This window comes from Mugil cephalus, chromosome 9, assembly GCF_022458985.1.
Source record: "Mugil cephalus isolate CIBA_MC_2020 chromosome 9, CIBA_Mcephalus_1.1, whole genome shotgun sequence".
Lineage (NCBI taxonomy): Eukaryota > Metazoa > Chordata > Actinopteri > Mugiliformes > Mugilidae > Mugil > Mugil cephalus.
This window is the reverse complement of record NC_061778.1, coordinates 7,296,395-7,312,120: the sequence shown is the minus strand read 5'-3', so window position 1 is coordinate 7,312,120 and position 15,726 is coordinate 7,296,395. Positions and strand designations below refer to the sequence as shown.

At 46.2% G+C, this 15,726-nt stretch overlaps 1 protein-coding gene across 16 annotated transcripts in view; it reads right to left on the bottom strand.

Annotated features, from left to right (window-relative positions):
• Nucleotides 1-15,726, bottom strand: part of robo2 (roundabout, axon guidance receptor, homolog 2 (Drosophila)) — a 252,930-nt gene that overhangs the window by 129,654 nt on the left and 107,550 nt on the right. For all 16 annotated transcript variants that reach the window (XM_047593319.1, XM_047593318.1, XM_047593324.1 and 13 more), the window contains exon 2: nucleotides 9,015-9,341. In XM_047593319.1, coding sequence (XP_047449275.1) covers nucleotides 9,015-9,341 — 327 coding nt within the window. The remainder of the gene's footprint in view (nucleotides 1-9,014; nucleotides 9,342-15,726) is intronic.

Below are 15,726 nucleotides of genomic sequence, written 5' to 3'. Positions count from 1 at the left end.
TCAGCATGTTTTTCGATAATACTGTTTTGCCATAGCGCCGTGCACAGCGGCCAAATCGATATTCACGAAGTGTCAAGAGTTGCAATTCATGTATCTGTTCCACATGAACACCGCAGGGACATTTCAAAGAAAGATGGCTGCAAGGCTCACATGTAAATTTCACAGTTAATGCCGGGGTACGGCTTATGTTGGCCAATTAAGCTGTTCTTTTCGGCTCTATTACAACGCGCTGTCTTGGGGTTCATTTTTTCCCTTACTGTGCCATTTAGGCCTCGAATGGGCAAACGTTCGCTGTGCCAGTTGGATGACAAAGAGGGAGTTTGGAGTCCGTTACAGTGTGCGAACGCGGGCCGTGTGTGCGCAGACGTATACGAGCCTTTACAAAGCCTGTCTTGTGTGTGAGATCCAAACGTCTATGTGCCGATGTGCCTGTGTGCCTTTGTGCGCGGAGGCCTAATTTGTGCATGAAACAGGAGAGCGTTAATGGCTTTTAAAGATCGGTGGAGTCAAATGAGCATGCTCATCAGTTAGACACACACCCCTTGGTGATCACTTAGTGTCGTTAGATTTCATTTCCTGTGGAATAAGAAGATCTTGGTGGATCCAAGACAAATCCCTGCAATTATAGCCATGCTTAAGATGATTCAGTGCCTTCATTTCTGTCTCGCTGGGTGGTGGGCACTGCTGTGCAAGGCGTTATTGAATTTAGACTCATACATCAGGAGGATTTATTGAAAACAGACTAACAATATGCCTTGTTTCTCTGAATTTTCTTCAAGTGGTATCTTACTAAATACTATTTCTCCCACATATTTAAGCAACACGGCAAGTAAAGAGAGACATAGTGACGACGCATCACACACATCTAAACACACACAACCACATGCAGGGAAACACAGACAACGCCTGCATGTTTGTTAATAGCTTTGCCCTGGACAGTGTAGAGCACGAAGGCCGGCAGCAAGAGGCACCGAGATAAGGTTCTGCTTAGCATTTGAATAGGGAGTTCTGATTTCTATTCATCTGGCCTTTGGCCATGCCACTGCTGAAGTGGTCTGGGCGAGTCTGTCTGGTCTCCACAGTGCCAACCAATATGCACGCTTGTATCTGGCAATGTGCAGTTTCTGTCAGTGTCCTGGTCTGTCTATCTGTCTGTCTATCCATTTGGCTGGACGAGTGTATGACTGGTTAATAATCAGCCTGGCTAGCTGCTAATCATCCTCCCAGCTGCAGAAGCAGGTGGTCACACATGCCACAGCTCCCAGTCTCATTCACTCTGTGATGTCATCTCACTGCACCTGGTCACACTGCATTACACACAAATGAGGTAGCTAGTTTATTTCTATGAAACCGCGTGTCTTTGCAAGGCTGAGGACCTCCGAGGTTTATTTCTCAACGGAGTGGATGCGGCAGCCACGGCCACGCGCTAGTAGTGAGCGAGCGAACAGCATTAGAGCCCCCGTGCCCCCTCCCTCACCTTGGCAAAGACCGGGACTGATCCAGTGCAACCTAACAGACAGAGGCAGCAGTTAGGACACACTCCACATCGAAATGGGAAGCCATTAGCTCTGTAACATACAAGGTCACCTTCAGCTAGACACAGCAGCCATGGAACTTCCTGTGCTGACATGCCCAATGGATGCAGCCACACAGTCGCGTAAAGGTCAAGCTGAACAGTGGAATGGAACCGCAGCTGCCTCAGAAACTGCTCTCTTAAACATTTGATCTTGTCTCCACCTTACTTTTGAAAGTGACCAAAAATACTTTGTGTATCACTTTCAAACAGCGGGGAAAGGAAATGAGAGAGGGAGGGAGTGGAAAAGAGAAAGGATAGCCACAGATGAGGAAAGTAGAAGGGAAGAGAGGGAGACAGCAGAGGCTGGATGATTAGGTTTCAACTCTGGTCTGCAGCTGTTGAGGGCTCTGGTACTGATAGGTGTCCCTTACACCAAATGTAATCCAAGCCAAACACAATATCTGTCTACGCCATGGAAAGATCACCAAGTCATAACATATCCGGACGCTCAATAACTCCAACTCTAACATGGTCTGGAAGAAAGCACAGCCCAGATATCAAGTCTGACAAGAAGATGAAAAAATAATGTCAAAATATAAGAAATGTAAATAATAAAACCCCGGGTATTATTATTTATTTTTTTAGTGTGTATACCAAAGGTTTACACTACATCCACCCATATTTTTCTTCTTCCCTCCAGTTTCCTACTCCCTCCCACAGTTCAATTCAGAGTCTAATGCTGCTCAAACGTTCTCCTGTGTTCCCACAAGGGCTACTTTAAGGTTTGATTGTCCTTAATATTTGCACAACTAGAAAAAAAAAAAAAGGCACAATAGCCGTTTACCATTTACCTTAACCATTTCTGAGTGTGCTTGTGTGTGCACAACAGCTTCATTCAACTGGACAAATCCATCAGAGCGCCAGTGTGCAGTGTGACAGTCGTAACCCAAAATAAACAGGCTGAATCATGGGCCGAGTCCTGACCCTTTCACGAGATCAATCCCCAGCAGTATTGTGCACCCTACAGTGTTGCACAAAGTCATTTAAGCGTGTGAATGAATGTGTGTTTAAGGGTGTGTGTGAAAGTAACCAAGGAAATGATGGGCGTTTGAAGCAGGAACATCAGCACAGAAAAAAAAATAAATAAATAAATAACAGAGCATCCAGAGGGTGAATCTATTTCAGCGACATTTGATTCAAACCCACATCACCTAGTGCTTGGACTTCAGCCCTCCACCCTGTCACCTCCTCCCTAGCTCCATATGATGGATTACCATCTCAGGCAGTCTCAGAGTGTCTGAGAGAGAGGGGAAGGTGGGTGGGTCGGGGAGGTCAGTCACTACAGGGACACATTCATTGAGGGGGGGGGGCTAGGTTAAGGAATTATGGCATGACAGAGATCTGGGGTGGATAGGAGAGGGCAAAGGGTTCTTCAGGGGTCAGAGGATCCAATCCCGCCTGGATTCGATGGCAAGCGGCCCTCAGAATGCGGCGGTCTACAGGGACTTTACTCAGGGTCACAATTTTGATTAATATTATTATCACTCACTTGTCCCTTCGCCCACTTGTCAACAAATAGAGTGGTATCACACATATTAATCTAAATCCTGGCGAATAGCTAGACTCTGCAACAATTTAAAACAGAGTTGGAAACCTCATGTGTGATTAGGTTGTCAACGCACACGGGCTGGGGAGCAGATTAATAGACTGATTATGGGTATATTTGGTATATGTGGTCTATACATGTATATATATTCTGGTATATTTGGTCATCATAACAGATTTGAGTGCAGAAAACCTGCACTATACAGAATCTTGAACCGTAAGTCAATATTAAAACAGAAATCAAAGTGAAGTCCACCCATAAGAGCAGGAGCCTCGCAACCCGAGTGTTTTAAAGTTAATCAATAATCAGCCTGCAGACAGATTTCAATAATTTACGGCTCAGGCTACATTATCAACTGTCTGATGAGAGTAGAAGGAGCAGCGAGACTAGGCTTTTTTTTTTTTTTTTTTGGTGATTGCCTGTAGGTGCTCGGTTTTTACTTGTACAATTTATAGACCAAATATCAATGCAAAGATTTATTCATTCAGCCAGTGCGGAAGGAGCATCGGCGGCATGATGAGCCACACAGAGCACGGAGAATGAGGCAAAATACAGGCAAGCAGAAGAGACAAAGCAATAGACCTGCATTGTCAGAGTGAAGAGGCCATCAATAAAAGTGTCACTATAAAGGGAGAAAGAGGGTGAGCATGAAGGAGCGAGAGTAGGGTGTATAAAAGAAACACAACAAAACCCGATGCGATGGGTGCTTCATCTTGCCAGGCACTAATGGGCGTGAGAAGCGGCTGGTTCAGCATTCTTTGCTTGATGTCTCACTCCTCCGCTGACGGCCCGTGGCATCCATGACGAAACGCCACACACTTGTTTAATCCAGTTAGCGCACTCGAAGGTGCCAGCGTAGAGGTCAAGATTGAAAGAAAAGGAGACGAGGAGACTGATAAGCGGCTGAGAAATGGTCAAAGGTCACCCCAAACTTGGATTCTACCAAGCACTCCATCTCGCTCCCGACCTCCTCACACATTCTCCATCTTTGTCCTCAGCTCTTGCTACGCCACTCCGTTACTGCTGTCATACGTGTGCAGTATTTCCCTACCGCACGCGGTTCCTCTGAAGGTAAGGAGAGGAACACAGATAATCTATTTCCCAAGGTGGAGTCGGAGGAGAGGTCAGAGCTGGGACACAAGGCCCACTGAGGAAAGTGAAAGTGCAGTCTCAGGACATATAATGTGCATGTGAACGTGCAATTCTGTGTGATAGCGAAAGGTCGGAGTGCTGCTGGTGACCGCAGTAAATTCCTATGATTTATGTCCCTGTGGGACTCAAGTTTGCAAATTTCTTTTCCTTTTCTGCAGGCCGGTCCCCCTCAATGCACCGCACGGGAATTGGGTAGCGAGGGGAACTCCTCATTTGTGGAGACGAAGGAGATAAGAGCAATCTGCACACTGCTGTTAGCAGAGAGAAGCAACTACACGCATTTGTGTGTGTGTGTTGACATCTCTTTACTGAGGTCAACAAACTCCAGCTGCACAGACACTGAGCTGACACAACAGTTTATGCGTCTGTACTTTTGTTTTCTTCTCTCACATATTTGCTTTGTTCTGGTCTGAACTATGTCACTTAAAACAGGAGTGCTAGGAGAGTGCTAGGGTAACACATTAACATGTAATGACCTGAATTTTGGTTTGTAAATAAAGCAGACTTTTTTTTTTAAAACTATCTGGGGCAAAAGTTAATCAATAAGGCAATCTTATAAAAGATTATGTTTTTGAATAAACATGTGCTCCTAAATGTACCAAAACACACGACTGTAGCATGAATTATTAATGTGCCATGATGGTTACATTGTTGCTGTTTCCTTCATTACCCTTCATTATTTCTCAAGGACTTGGGCGCAGATTACACCTCAGCCTACCGGGGTTTAAATGAGCACGAGTGCAGGTGTTTGTGCGCGTGCGTTAGAGTGTGTGTGTGTGTGTGCGTGTCTGTTGTCTTGCACTTGTCACTCCGTTTTCTCTTTTCTGAACCGGAATAATGAGTCCAGATGAGCTTGGGAAAGGTTCGACAGGCGCAGCTCAGCCCGACTCCCCACCTGGCCTGCTCATCCTGGCCCGTCCCTTTATTAGCTTCCCCTCATGCTGGACACAACAGGAACAGCTTGGTGCCCTCCTCCTCTCTTCGCCACTCACACCTCTCCCAACTCTATTTTCCTGCTAATTACCTTGTTGTACGAGAACCAAATGCTACCTAACGATTCACTTAATTGCAGAAGTGGTACATTAGATGATATCAAAGGACCTTTTTAAAAGTCATCCAATCCCATTCCAAGCGGCATTTAGAACCGACCCAAGACATCTGTTTCATTTCGGTGTCATTTGCATTTTTAAAGGTTACAAACGGAACAAAGCTGCGAAACTGCGTGCAGGTTTCTACGCGATTACATACATTTAATATACATGCAGCCACGCACACGCAAGAGGGCCTGAGTCACACTTGACACTCAATTAAAAGTGAAACCGTTCACCCTTCACGCCAGTATCTGGAGCACTATGTACGCGCGTGCTGCTCGTCCACCAGGAAGGATGGGGCTAATTAACATTTTCCTTGGGATCCTATCGCCCCAGGTGTGCCGTGTCACACTTACATATACACAGATACTCGCAGTGCTAGCAATTTATTCAGCAGCGGTGGCTACAGCTAGCATTTCTGACACGGGCTTCACAATGATTTATGAACCTGCTCATTGACCTACTTTATTCTGAAAAGAGAAAAGGGGGCACATTCCCTCTTACGTGCAGCATATCTGCCCAGAAGAGCTGGTCTGCAGTCAGTTTTGAAGGGGAGTAAGATTACAAAGTGGACTGCTCTGATACCCTCCAGGCGCCACGCTTACAAGTTTTGTTATCTTCTGAAGTACATGGCACTGAACAACAGCTATAATGAACTCTCATCCCAAATGCAGCAAAGTGATGCTTAAGCATTATTTTCAGGCTCTGCACGCGCACAATGGACCTAGATAACACAAGCAAGTCCACGCAGTTCACGGCCTTGTCCGTCCATTTGTGAACAATGCGAGCTCGACATCCAACATTTACAGGAGACGCGGTTAGAGGACTAAATCCGGCGAAGACACAAGTTCCCCTCAATCTGGCCCACATTAATAATGCAGAGGCTCCTCTCAGAGGCCTCTTTCCCTTCTTCCTCTGAGCTCCACCTTTCCTCCTCCAGCAGAGAGAGCGGTGAGCGCTGCCCAGCTTGATGTCCAGCATGCAGCAGTGCCACTCAGCTCAGTGGACACCGAGTTCAATCTGTTTCAGAACTGCAATTCAATTATCTCACCGGGGTCTTGTTCAACCACTCGTGAACGGAAGGGGGGCAAAGGTGTGTTCAATACAAGGCAGGGGAGAGAGACGGAGGCTGCAGACGAGGGAGGGAGGGAGAGTGTGTGTGTGTGTGTGGGGGGGGGGGGGGGGGTGTTGTTGAGCTGACAAGATGTATCATAAACAGAAACTCAGTTCGACACGGGTATAGATTTAAATGCTGCTTTTTCTTTTGCGATTAGCTCTGGCTTTACAATCACTAGACGGATGTCAGGACCTGATAAAGCTAATCACTGCAGTAAAGCCAATGCAGTGGGATTAAGCACCCCACCCCATCCCCTTCTGCTCCCCCCTCAACCCCCTGAAGACCTGGCTGTAAGAGAGAGCGGAGAAAGCCCAGGGCTCAAAACAATCCGGCCATGCAGCCCTCAACAAAATGCCCCCTTGAATCTCTTTGGGAGCGTTATTTATTTCCAAAATCAAAACTGACAAAGGAAATGTTCATATTTTTATGTCACCGACGTAAATATTGTATATACCTGATGATCAATTTGTTGGCACTTCATCTTTTTATATATTTCAAGACGTGGGGGCATGTTTGTGTTTATTGCTAACCTGGGGGATATTTAAGGGAGAGAAAAGGTGCACTCATATTGTGATTCAGGACATAACAACTGGATATTCCTAAGATATCATTAAATTGTAAGAAACCATTTACGACTTCATAAAATACACTACCTGCATGTTTCTATATCCACTGTTTCTTTTTCAGTCTAGGTAACACGATTTTAAGGGCTTCACTCTGCTCCCGAACGAATCCTTTAAATTATTCCACTTTGTTGCACTGTTACATTACAATCAGGAAATCCACTGCTGCACCTGCACTGCATCCCAGTCTGGCCGACGCTGCTTGTATTCTCAAGCTGCCATGACTCAGGTCAAGTCAATAATAGCAAAAGTGAGTGAGTGTGGTAGCAACTATAGACTGGGAGATACAATGCCGTTTTAATGAAAGATTATGGGGAGTTGGTTTGAAGCTCCCTTGGTGTCGTCAGTCGTATCAGAACTAAAGCATTTGACAAATATTTTTTGCCTTTACCCATGCCCTGTCTGTCAGACCTATATCACTAGTAATGCGTCATTCATGTAGTCAATGCCTCTATTCTGCAGCCAAATCCTTACATTTAGAAAAGGAGAGCAAAAAAAATAGGAGTACTGAAAAGAAAGGATAAGGGACTCTGTGAAAAGGAAAAAATAAAATTATCTAGAGAGATCATCAATTTTTCATGAATTTTCATTTAGACTGGGAGAGCCCTCTTACAGCAATCGATAAATCAAGCTGCTGTCACACAGTTAGCACCTGGGGGCAGCTGGAAGGCCCACGGGAAGGCAGGGCACTGGATCAGAGGCAGAGACCAACGCCCTCCATCTCCATTTCCCAAGGATCACAAACTAACTAGGAATCCTACTGCCACAGTAATCGCCTTGAAAATATAGTCACGGGGCATTTTGTTACATGGAAGACGTTGGCTTTCGCTCTGTTTTGTCCAAGAAGCATTTAATTAGCAAGCTGCTTGTTTGTTTTGGTCTAAATAAGGAGCTAGGCTCAGCAGTTTTGCTAAATTGCTGATAGAGATTAAGTAGCTAACTCCACAGCGGCTAAAGTTCATGCAACTTCCTTGATATCAGATCTTGAGAATCTAGTCTGCGTCACAAATCGTGGAAAAGAAGTCAAGCGTTCAAAATAAGCCCTGAATAGCACATACTTTATTTGGATTAGGTCTTCCTTGTTTGAAACACAGGGCTATTTTGTTAAGAGCGACACCAGTTGAAACAGCATAAGGTCAGGGAGACTTTTCATCACCTTATGGGCAGTTTGAGGGGCCTGGGAGCCGCTCTCTATGAAGCCCAGCTTGAGTCTGCTGGGGGGTAGGCTCATCTTCAAAGGTAATTTGATCCACAGCTCAGGTTCTTCCTGTCAGCATTCACCAACACAGTCCAGACGGCCTGTGTTAAATGTCCATCAGGAGTCCTGCCTGTCATTCTATCCCCACTCACCTGTGAGACACCCATGTCTGCCAAGCCATCATGTCCTCTCTCATATAGTCTGCCAGTACCTTTATCTCCATATCAAAGCTCTGCAAACGGCTTCAAAACAACGCCCCTGAGCTAAAAATGTATCAAATTTATGAAGAGCACGGCTGGAAAAAGTAATTCTCTACAACTCATTATCCCACAAAACAAGGTTCCACGTCGTGGGTTTGCAAGAGATCTTAATTATGCTTTTTAATATTGGGAAGTATTAGAGCAAATAAAAAACACAGAAAGCGAATGGAAATTTAAAAAAGTGCAATTATAGCACCCTCAAATTAAACGTTCATTTGTTTATTGTTTTTCCTACAGTAAAGACAATGCAATTTCATGCATAACTGGGAGAAAATGCTAATCGCTCAGTTTTATTACTTGTGCTAAATGCAAATCCAGTCTTTCCATCATCTAGAAGCAGCGCGATCTTCGTCTAGCCAACTGACTCGAACGTTAAATCGGCAAAATCATTTCAGAAAGACGGCAGAGAGAAATAAAATGAAGGGGAGGGAGACAAGGAGTCTCGACTCACATGCTACTTCCAAGGATGCATTGCGGCTGACGGCCTCTCCCAGGTAATTCCGGGCCACGCAGACGTAGGCTCCCTCGTCCGGTTTGCTCCGCCGCCCGTGTACGATGCGAAGGAAGAAGAGCGAGCCGCTGGGCAGCAGCATGCGGTGAGAGCGTGGGTCATCTTTGTCGGTTTCCACCCGCTCGCCGTCCTTGTACCACTCCACTGTCGGGGTAGGCCGGCCCTCCGCTTTGCAGTTGAGAGTGGCAGGCTCCCCTTTGGATACAATCAGGTCAGAGGGGTGCTCCACAATCCGGGGTGGGGAGTCCTCCTGGCGCAGACGGGATCCTGGAGGGAAAAAAAAAAAAAAAAGAGGGGGAGATGCAATTAATCATTCAGCGACAGCATTACGTTTATATTCAATTATTTTATTAAATATGCATTCTTAATGCGGACACGTCTTTTATAGCTGCCAAGAGAGCAACCACGTAGTTGGAAAAGGTCTTCACATAGGAGGAGCTCCTGGATGAAAAATGTCTATTGACAGACTTTATTCACTAATATACATTGTAACTCTGTTCATTTACTTCTACTTATCTTGCTTTATGAGTATGTACAAACTCATACACAACCTTTCAATCACTATTTCAGGCCACTCAAAAAGCTGCCATCTGCTCTGCTCGGCCCTACATGCAGGGGCTTCTGGGTAATTGGAGCCATAGGTGAACGGTGAATGGAGCTGTACATTAAGCTTCCAGCTGAACGACACTGACGCGAACGCTAATTTATTTGCCAAGTATATATGGCTTCCAGTTAAAGTCGAGTAAAACTGAGTTTGCTGCGCAAGGCGCACGTGTGATGTGAATATGAATGTTGGGGTGTAGACTAATGTCAAACACTAATCCCCTGTGGCTGGAAAAACCTTGGCCCACTCCTTTTCATTAGGGCTTGACTCGGAGAGTCTGGCAGCCAAGATAATGCTCCCCGAGTCAGAGGGCTCTGTGTGTCCGCGACCAGGTCTTACCCATGGAGATAAGATGCTCTAGGCCACACACACGCACACACATATTAACATCACAGAGGCCATGGGAACCAAGCAACAATCAAATAGTTGGATCCAGCATCAAACACTCAAAGGCACCGTGTAAAGGGAATGGATAATAATGGACTTTTTTTTTTTCAACAAACCTTCTTTATCCTTTCTTTTGAATCACATTCAATACCCCATCAATAACTCTGGTTCAGGCAACCAAAACTGTTAAACAGTCCATGTAGAATTAAGTTGAGAGCTGGGTTCTTTGTCTTAAAATGAGTTGTTGCAGGTGTGCATGTGATTGGGCTGAGCTGATGGCTGTGCCCTACCCCGGGGCAGTGCAGGGTGGAGGGGGTAATAAGACGATGCCTGCTGTACAGAAGGGCAGTGTACCACGCAGGCCTTTGTGCTTATGTAAGGGCTAATTTCAACATGGTATTGAGGCAAAACAGTGGCGGTTCCAGCTCTTTGTTTGGCTGGGTTTGCACATGTTCCACTAACTCTTATACTTGAGCCTCTCAGGGGAAACAGGCTCAAGCTGTACCCCGGCCCTTTGTGCTCGTGAGTCTACGGGCAGAAAGGACAGGAGCAGGTAGGAAAAAAAAAAAAACCCCACCGATCAGCACAAAATGCACTTCAAAGAATCTGTGCGTAGCGGATGTGTGTTGCACACATACCCACACACAAACACATGCGCTGTGTGTAAATGTGCACTAGTCCGCCAATTGTCGGGAATTAAGCATCAGACATTGGCATATTGACCTCTGAACAGGAGGCAGTCTGTTCTCTCTTCTTCCTAATTTGGGCTAATTCCCTCCATTTCCCTGTCATTGATTAGTGATCAGGGCTAGTGTCTTGTGCTAACTGGGGCCACAGATGGGGGTCTGTTGTAGAGTACGCTGATATCCTGTTCCCAGGGTTCATGATCTAATCTCACTGGCATGATGTGGAAAACTGAACATGTACTATTGGTGGTGGCGGTGGTGGAACAAAAACCTACAGTATGCTGCTTCCACTTATTTACCCATCCTCTTCCACCAGTGATAGGTAACAGTAACGTAGCCACGGGGCAGCATCCCTGTCAGAGCAGGGGCAGACAAGCAAGTTTGTATTCTGGCTACAAGTGACTTAACAAATGACGCAGTAATTAACACTGTGACATTGACAAATGGAGGGAGATAAAGGACAGACATGGAGACCCCCATCTCCCTCAGATGGAGCGTCGAACCCACATTTATTCTTATCTCATTGGAGCATCTGCTTCCCCCATAATCCACGAGCCCCACGGTGGCTCTCCACTAAGGCCAGCGCGCGCGCACAGCACTAAACTGCGACGACTCCATTCGATTTATATCAGTCTAATTTCTTTAAATCCAATTTGTATTCCAATCTACTGCCTTCTAATCACTTAAACCTTGAGTCTCCATCTGCTCTCCTCTTTCCCGTGGAAATGAACCCAGCAGATGCCTCTACAATTGTCCTTTCACTGCCAGAAAAAGCTACGCCGGGTGCACGAAGGGGCCGGACGTGACTGGTCAGTGTCCTTCCTGAGTGGAGAGAGAGTCAGGTGTAGAGGTAGCAAAGGTTAAAAGCACATCCATATGGCGCGGAATATGGTTTAAAGGAGGGCCATCAATCTCAATGCGGGGTAACCTCAACTCGCACGCCTCGCTTGTTGTTTCGGTTAGAATGGCACCGACTAAAAGGCCTGTCTGCGTGAGTCTTCGGCTGAGCCCTCACGTGGCTCCTCTGTAGGAGCACTGTCCTACTGTATGCGTTGTCCAGTAAGAGCGAATAAAAAAAATAAATAAATGATGTACATCCCCACCACCGCCAAGCATCGGACCCAGCTTCTCACAGAAGTCAATTTTCCGTTTCCTATTGGGCCCCTTTCCCACTCTCTTTACGGTAAATGGGCTTTCTGTTGCCCTTTTAATGCGATCATTGGTGCTGTGCAATCAAGTGCTCTCTGAGCTGAGGCGAGTGCACTTCACTGGGTCTCAGGGCACACGCTCCAATCAAAATGCTGTGTTTTCCCGTGTCTGCAGTAACACCACCATTACTTTTCACCACCGCTGTGCAGTCATCCCCTCTCGGAGAAAAAGCAGGAACCAGAGAACAAACAAACAAGCGCGCAGACAGGGAATGAAATCAGAGAGGGATTACTGAACCAGAAGATGATTCTCTTCTGCCTTTTCTTCCCATCTACTTATGTTAGCTTCACTGAAATGGATGCAATTTTGCAGTGCTGTTATCCAAGAAATATGCAGCGTTGTAGCTTTTTCTTCTCTGCGGCGTTTTTTTTTTCTAGGTTCCAAACAACACAACACACTTTAGAATTCAAATAAACGTGATAACAAAAACAGGTTAGAACTGTATTTCTACATCCAAGATGATCCACCACTTTAGCTATCACTAATAACACATTTTCCCTCATTTTCCACTGGCCACACACATGGAGCAGCCTTTTGTGTTATCTTAGTCACATATTTATTCATGTGTGCAACAGAAGGTCAGGCCTTTGATGATCTTTTTGTAATTATTTTTATTAGCTCCCAAGAGAAATTCTGGCCCACCAACCAAATCAATATCCACACCAGTCTCCGGCAGAGCATAAAAGGAAGGGCTCCCCGAAGAGATATTAGTTATTCTGCCAACAGACGTGTGCTGATCACAGGTAACCAACGGCAACCTCGGACCAAGGCGAAAAGTTCCAGTCGCTAAAGCTCCATGAGACATCAAACGTGAAAACCAGGGCCCAAGCCGAGATGCAGTAACACTGTAATGCGGATGGTGAAATGGCAGAGACATTTCGGGGCAGAGAGTGCTGAAACCCAGCAAACTGAGTGAATATAAAATTCAACCAAAGAAGAAAAAAAAAAAAGAGAAAACTTCAAAGAAATTTCAGAGGGAATGAATTATGCATTAGATCCATGCTGTCCATTCTGAAATATACTCTCCCTGCCTCCTACTTCTCCTGCTTCTTTCCACTTCTCGTCTACCTCCCACTCCATCTCCTCCTCTGTACATCCCCGCCTCATCCACCAGATATCTCTCTGTCTATTTCACTTTCTCCCTGTCCTCGCTGCGAGAGTCATATCCGTCTTGTCATCAGAGGGGAAATGTGAGACAGCAGCAGGGGGGGTTGGGGGGAACTGGGGGGTGGTGAAAGAATGATGTTGCCGGCCGTCCTCGCCTCGGCACCGGCCCTCTGTGACACTTCCAAGCAGCTCGCTCTGTACCCGAGATTCATCTTCTTTACGCCGGGGCTGTCAGTGGCGTCACACGCTCCAGAATAGCCCAATATCCTACCCACAGCTCATCGCAGTGAGGTTTCACTGGAGACGCGCCGTTGCGTCGGCTGGGGTCCATCTCAGTCCAGTGCACCAGCCGGCCGCTCAATACTCGAAAATCCTCACGGCGAAGACACAAGAACTGAAATGAAGGGTGTGCACAGGTGCAGACCAGTTTCTTCCACTTGATATTCTCCTGCAGGAGAGGGAGGGGCTGAGCTGCCTAGTAAGCTCACATGATGGGCTCAGTTCCACTTCAGTGCTCTGTATACTGCCCCCCCCCACTCCCCTCCCTTCTCAGCTAAGATCTATACTCTGAAAGCAAACACAGGGGTAATTCTATGAGCCGCTCTCAACCTTTCAATGCATCCAAGCTTGTCTCCAACAAATATCAGATAGAATTCCACTTTGAGTTTATTTCGGGCAGCGGAGAGGTGGGGTGATATTGACTTTGCATCTGTGTATTTGCCCTCTCTCCCCCATGCAGATGGAATATATAAATAGATAACTGTGGGAAACAGAATATCTGATTTTGCTGCAATGGGCTGATTCACGGCGCTCGCATCTCAAGCAGTTTCCACCGAGTTTCCCCCCCACACACCCCTCCAAACTACTTCCATTCGCGCTCTTCCACACTGCTATCTGGATCTGGGGCCAAGAACAGAACAGGTGATGTTATCTCCTTTTTCAGCAGATGGCTCGTCTCCAAAGAGTTGAGATCGCTGGCTTGAAACTAGACACTAAGGAGGGGAAAGGAGGAGGACATAAGAACAGTTAAGTCCTCCTTATAGCGAAGTGAAAAGTGTTGATAAGGGTGCTGCTGGATCTCCGTCTATATATATATATGTGCGCTGATTAAAGAGTATAGCGCCAGTTCTGTGGTACTGGTGGGGACACTAAACTGTGAGATGCAGATTAAACGATTTCCGATGCAAGGATCACTCAAGCGTGCGGCCCACTGCGCCGCACCACCTTCTCTTTCCATGCAGATCCCTTTGAGCTCAGCTCTGCTTCCCTGCCTTTGCTTTGCATTATCACAGCAGGCTTAATATTAAAGACGTGTTCTCGTGTGGGAAATACACTATTTCAACCGAAGACAAGTTATAATAAAAATTGTGAAATTAACAGCTCTTTGTAGCCTACCACTGCAGAGAATCCCTTCGCTTTAATGTCCACTTGTCTTCAGTCAAGCAGTGATCGTCAGAAGGAAACTTTGGCAACAGAGCGCAATCTCCTTTGGCCATTTTAATCTAGCAAATGTGCTATAAAATTAGATAAGTAGCAGTGTTTATGCTAATCTCCTCAAGATACATCTACGTGTGTGTGTGTGTGTGTGTATGGGGGGGCAGCGCGCATGTGAACGTAAACACAGCTGGCTTGGAAATCAGATCACTTTCAAGTGTGTGCTGCTCCAAACTGTTCCTACTGAGGGGGGTGCAATGAAATGAATGCCATCAATTGAATCTCCCTCAAGCATTGTAATCTCTTTACCTGCATTGCTGAGCTGCCACTGTAGATTGAATAGGGAGAAATAAATAAGCGCTTTATTGCTTTAGGAATGAAGGGAGGGGAAGTGGGGGGAGGGGAGGCGGGGGAGAAGGCATTCAGGTGTCCATGATACACTGTGTTGAGAGGTGACTGGGTAATTGGAGGTGTGCCGTGGGGCGCTGACCTGTAGTGAGGCACGCCGCTGTGCCCCCGCATGTCGATGAGAGCAGCCGCCACCTCCAGCCACTCGAGTGGTCCTTAGCCACGCTTAGCCCCACGCGTGACGCACAAGAGCCATAACCACACACCATCCGAGTGATGGACTCAGAGAGCGGAGCAGGGTAATCAAATGGACCTTACAGTCCACTGTTTTTGTTGTTTTTTATTTATTTTTTTTACAGTGCAGCGTGGCAAGTCAAGATGAGATTTATTAAATTTCTATACCATGGGGCACTTCATCTGGTCTTGCTTAGGGCTACAGGGTCATGGGTGCTCGCAATAACTGGATGAAGGACTAATTCAATTTACCCTGGCACATATAGCCATTCTAACGCAGAAATAATAGAAAAAAAGGACTTTGATGGTTATTAATAGTGTTCACAAACACATTCACACTCACACGCACACACACCCACTACATTTCATAATTCCACAGCTGGCTCCGTGCTCCCAGGCATCTCAAAGACAAATGCCTGCGAGCGGCTCTCCAGAAAAACCATCACCATCCTGGAAGTGAAACCGGAGAGTTCAAATGTTCAAGGATGTGATTAAGGTCCTTTTTTTTTTCTTTTTTTTTTCTTCTTCTCATTCCACCGCTATGGTTGTGACACTTGGCTGATGCCACGTTCCACGCTGAGACTTCAACCACAAAGCCAGTCTCACCAGGAGCTATTATACTCACTAAATCAACCCACGCTTG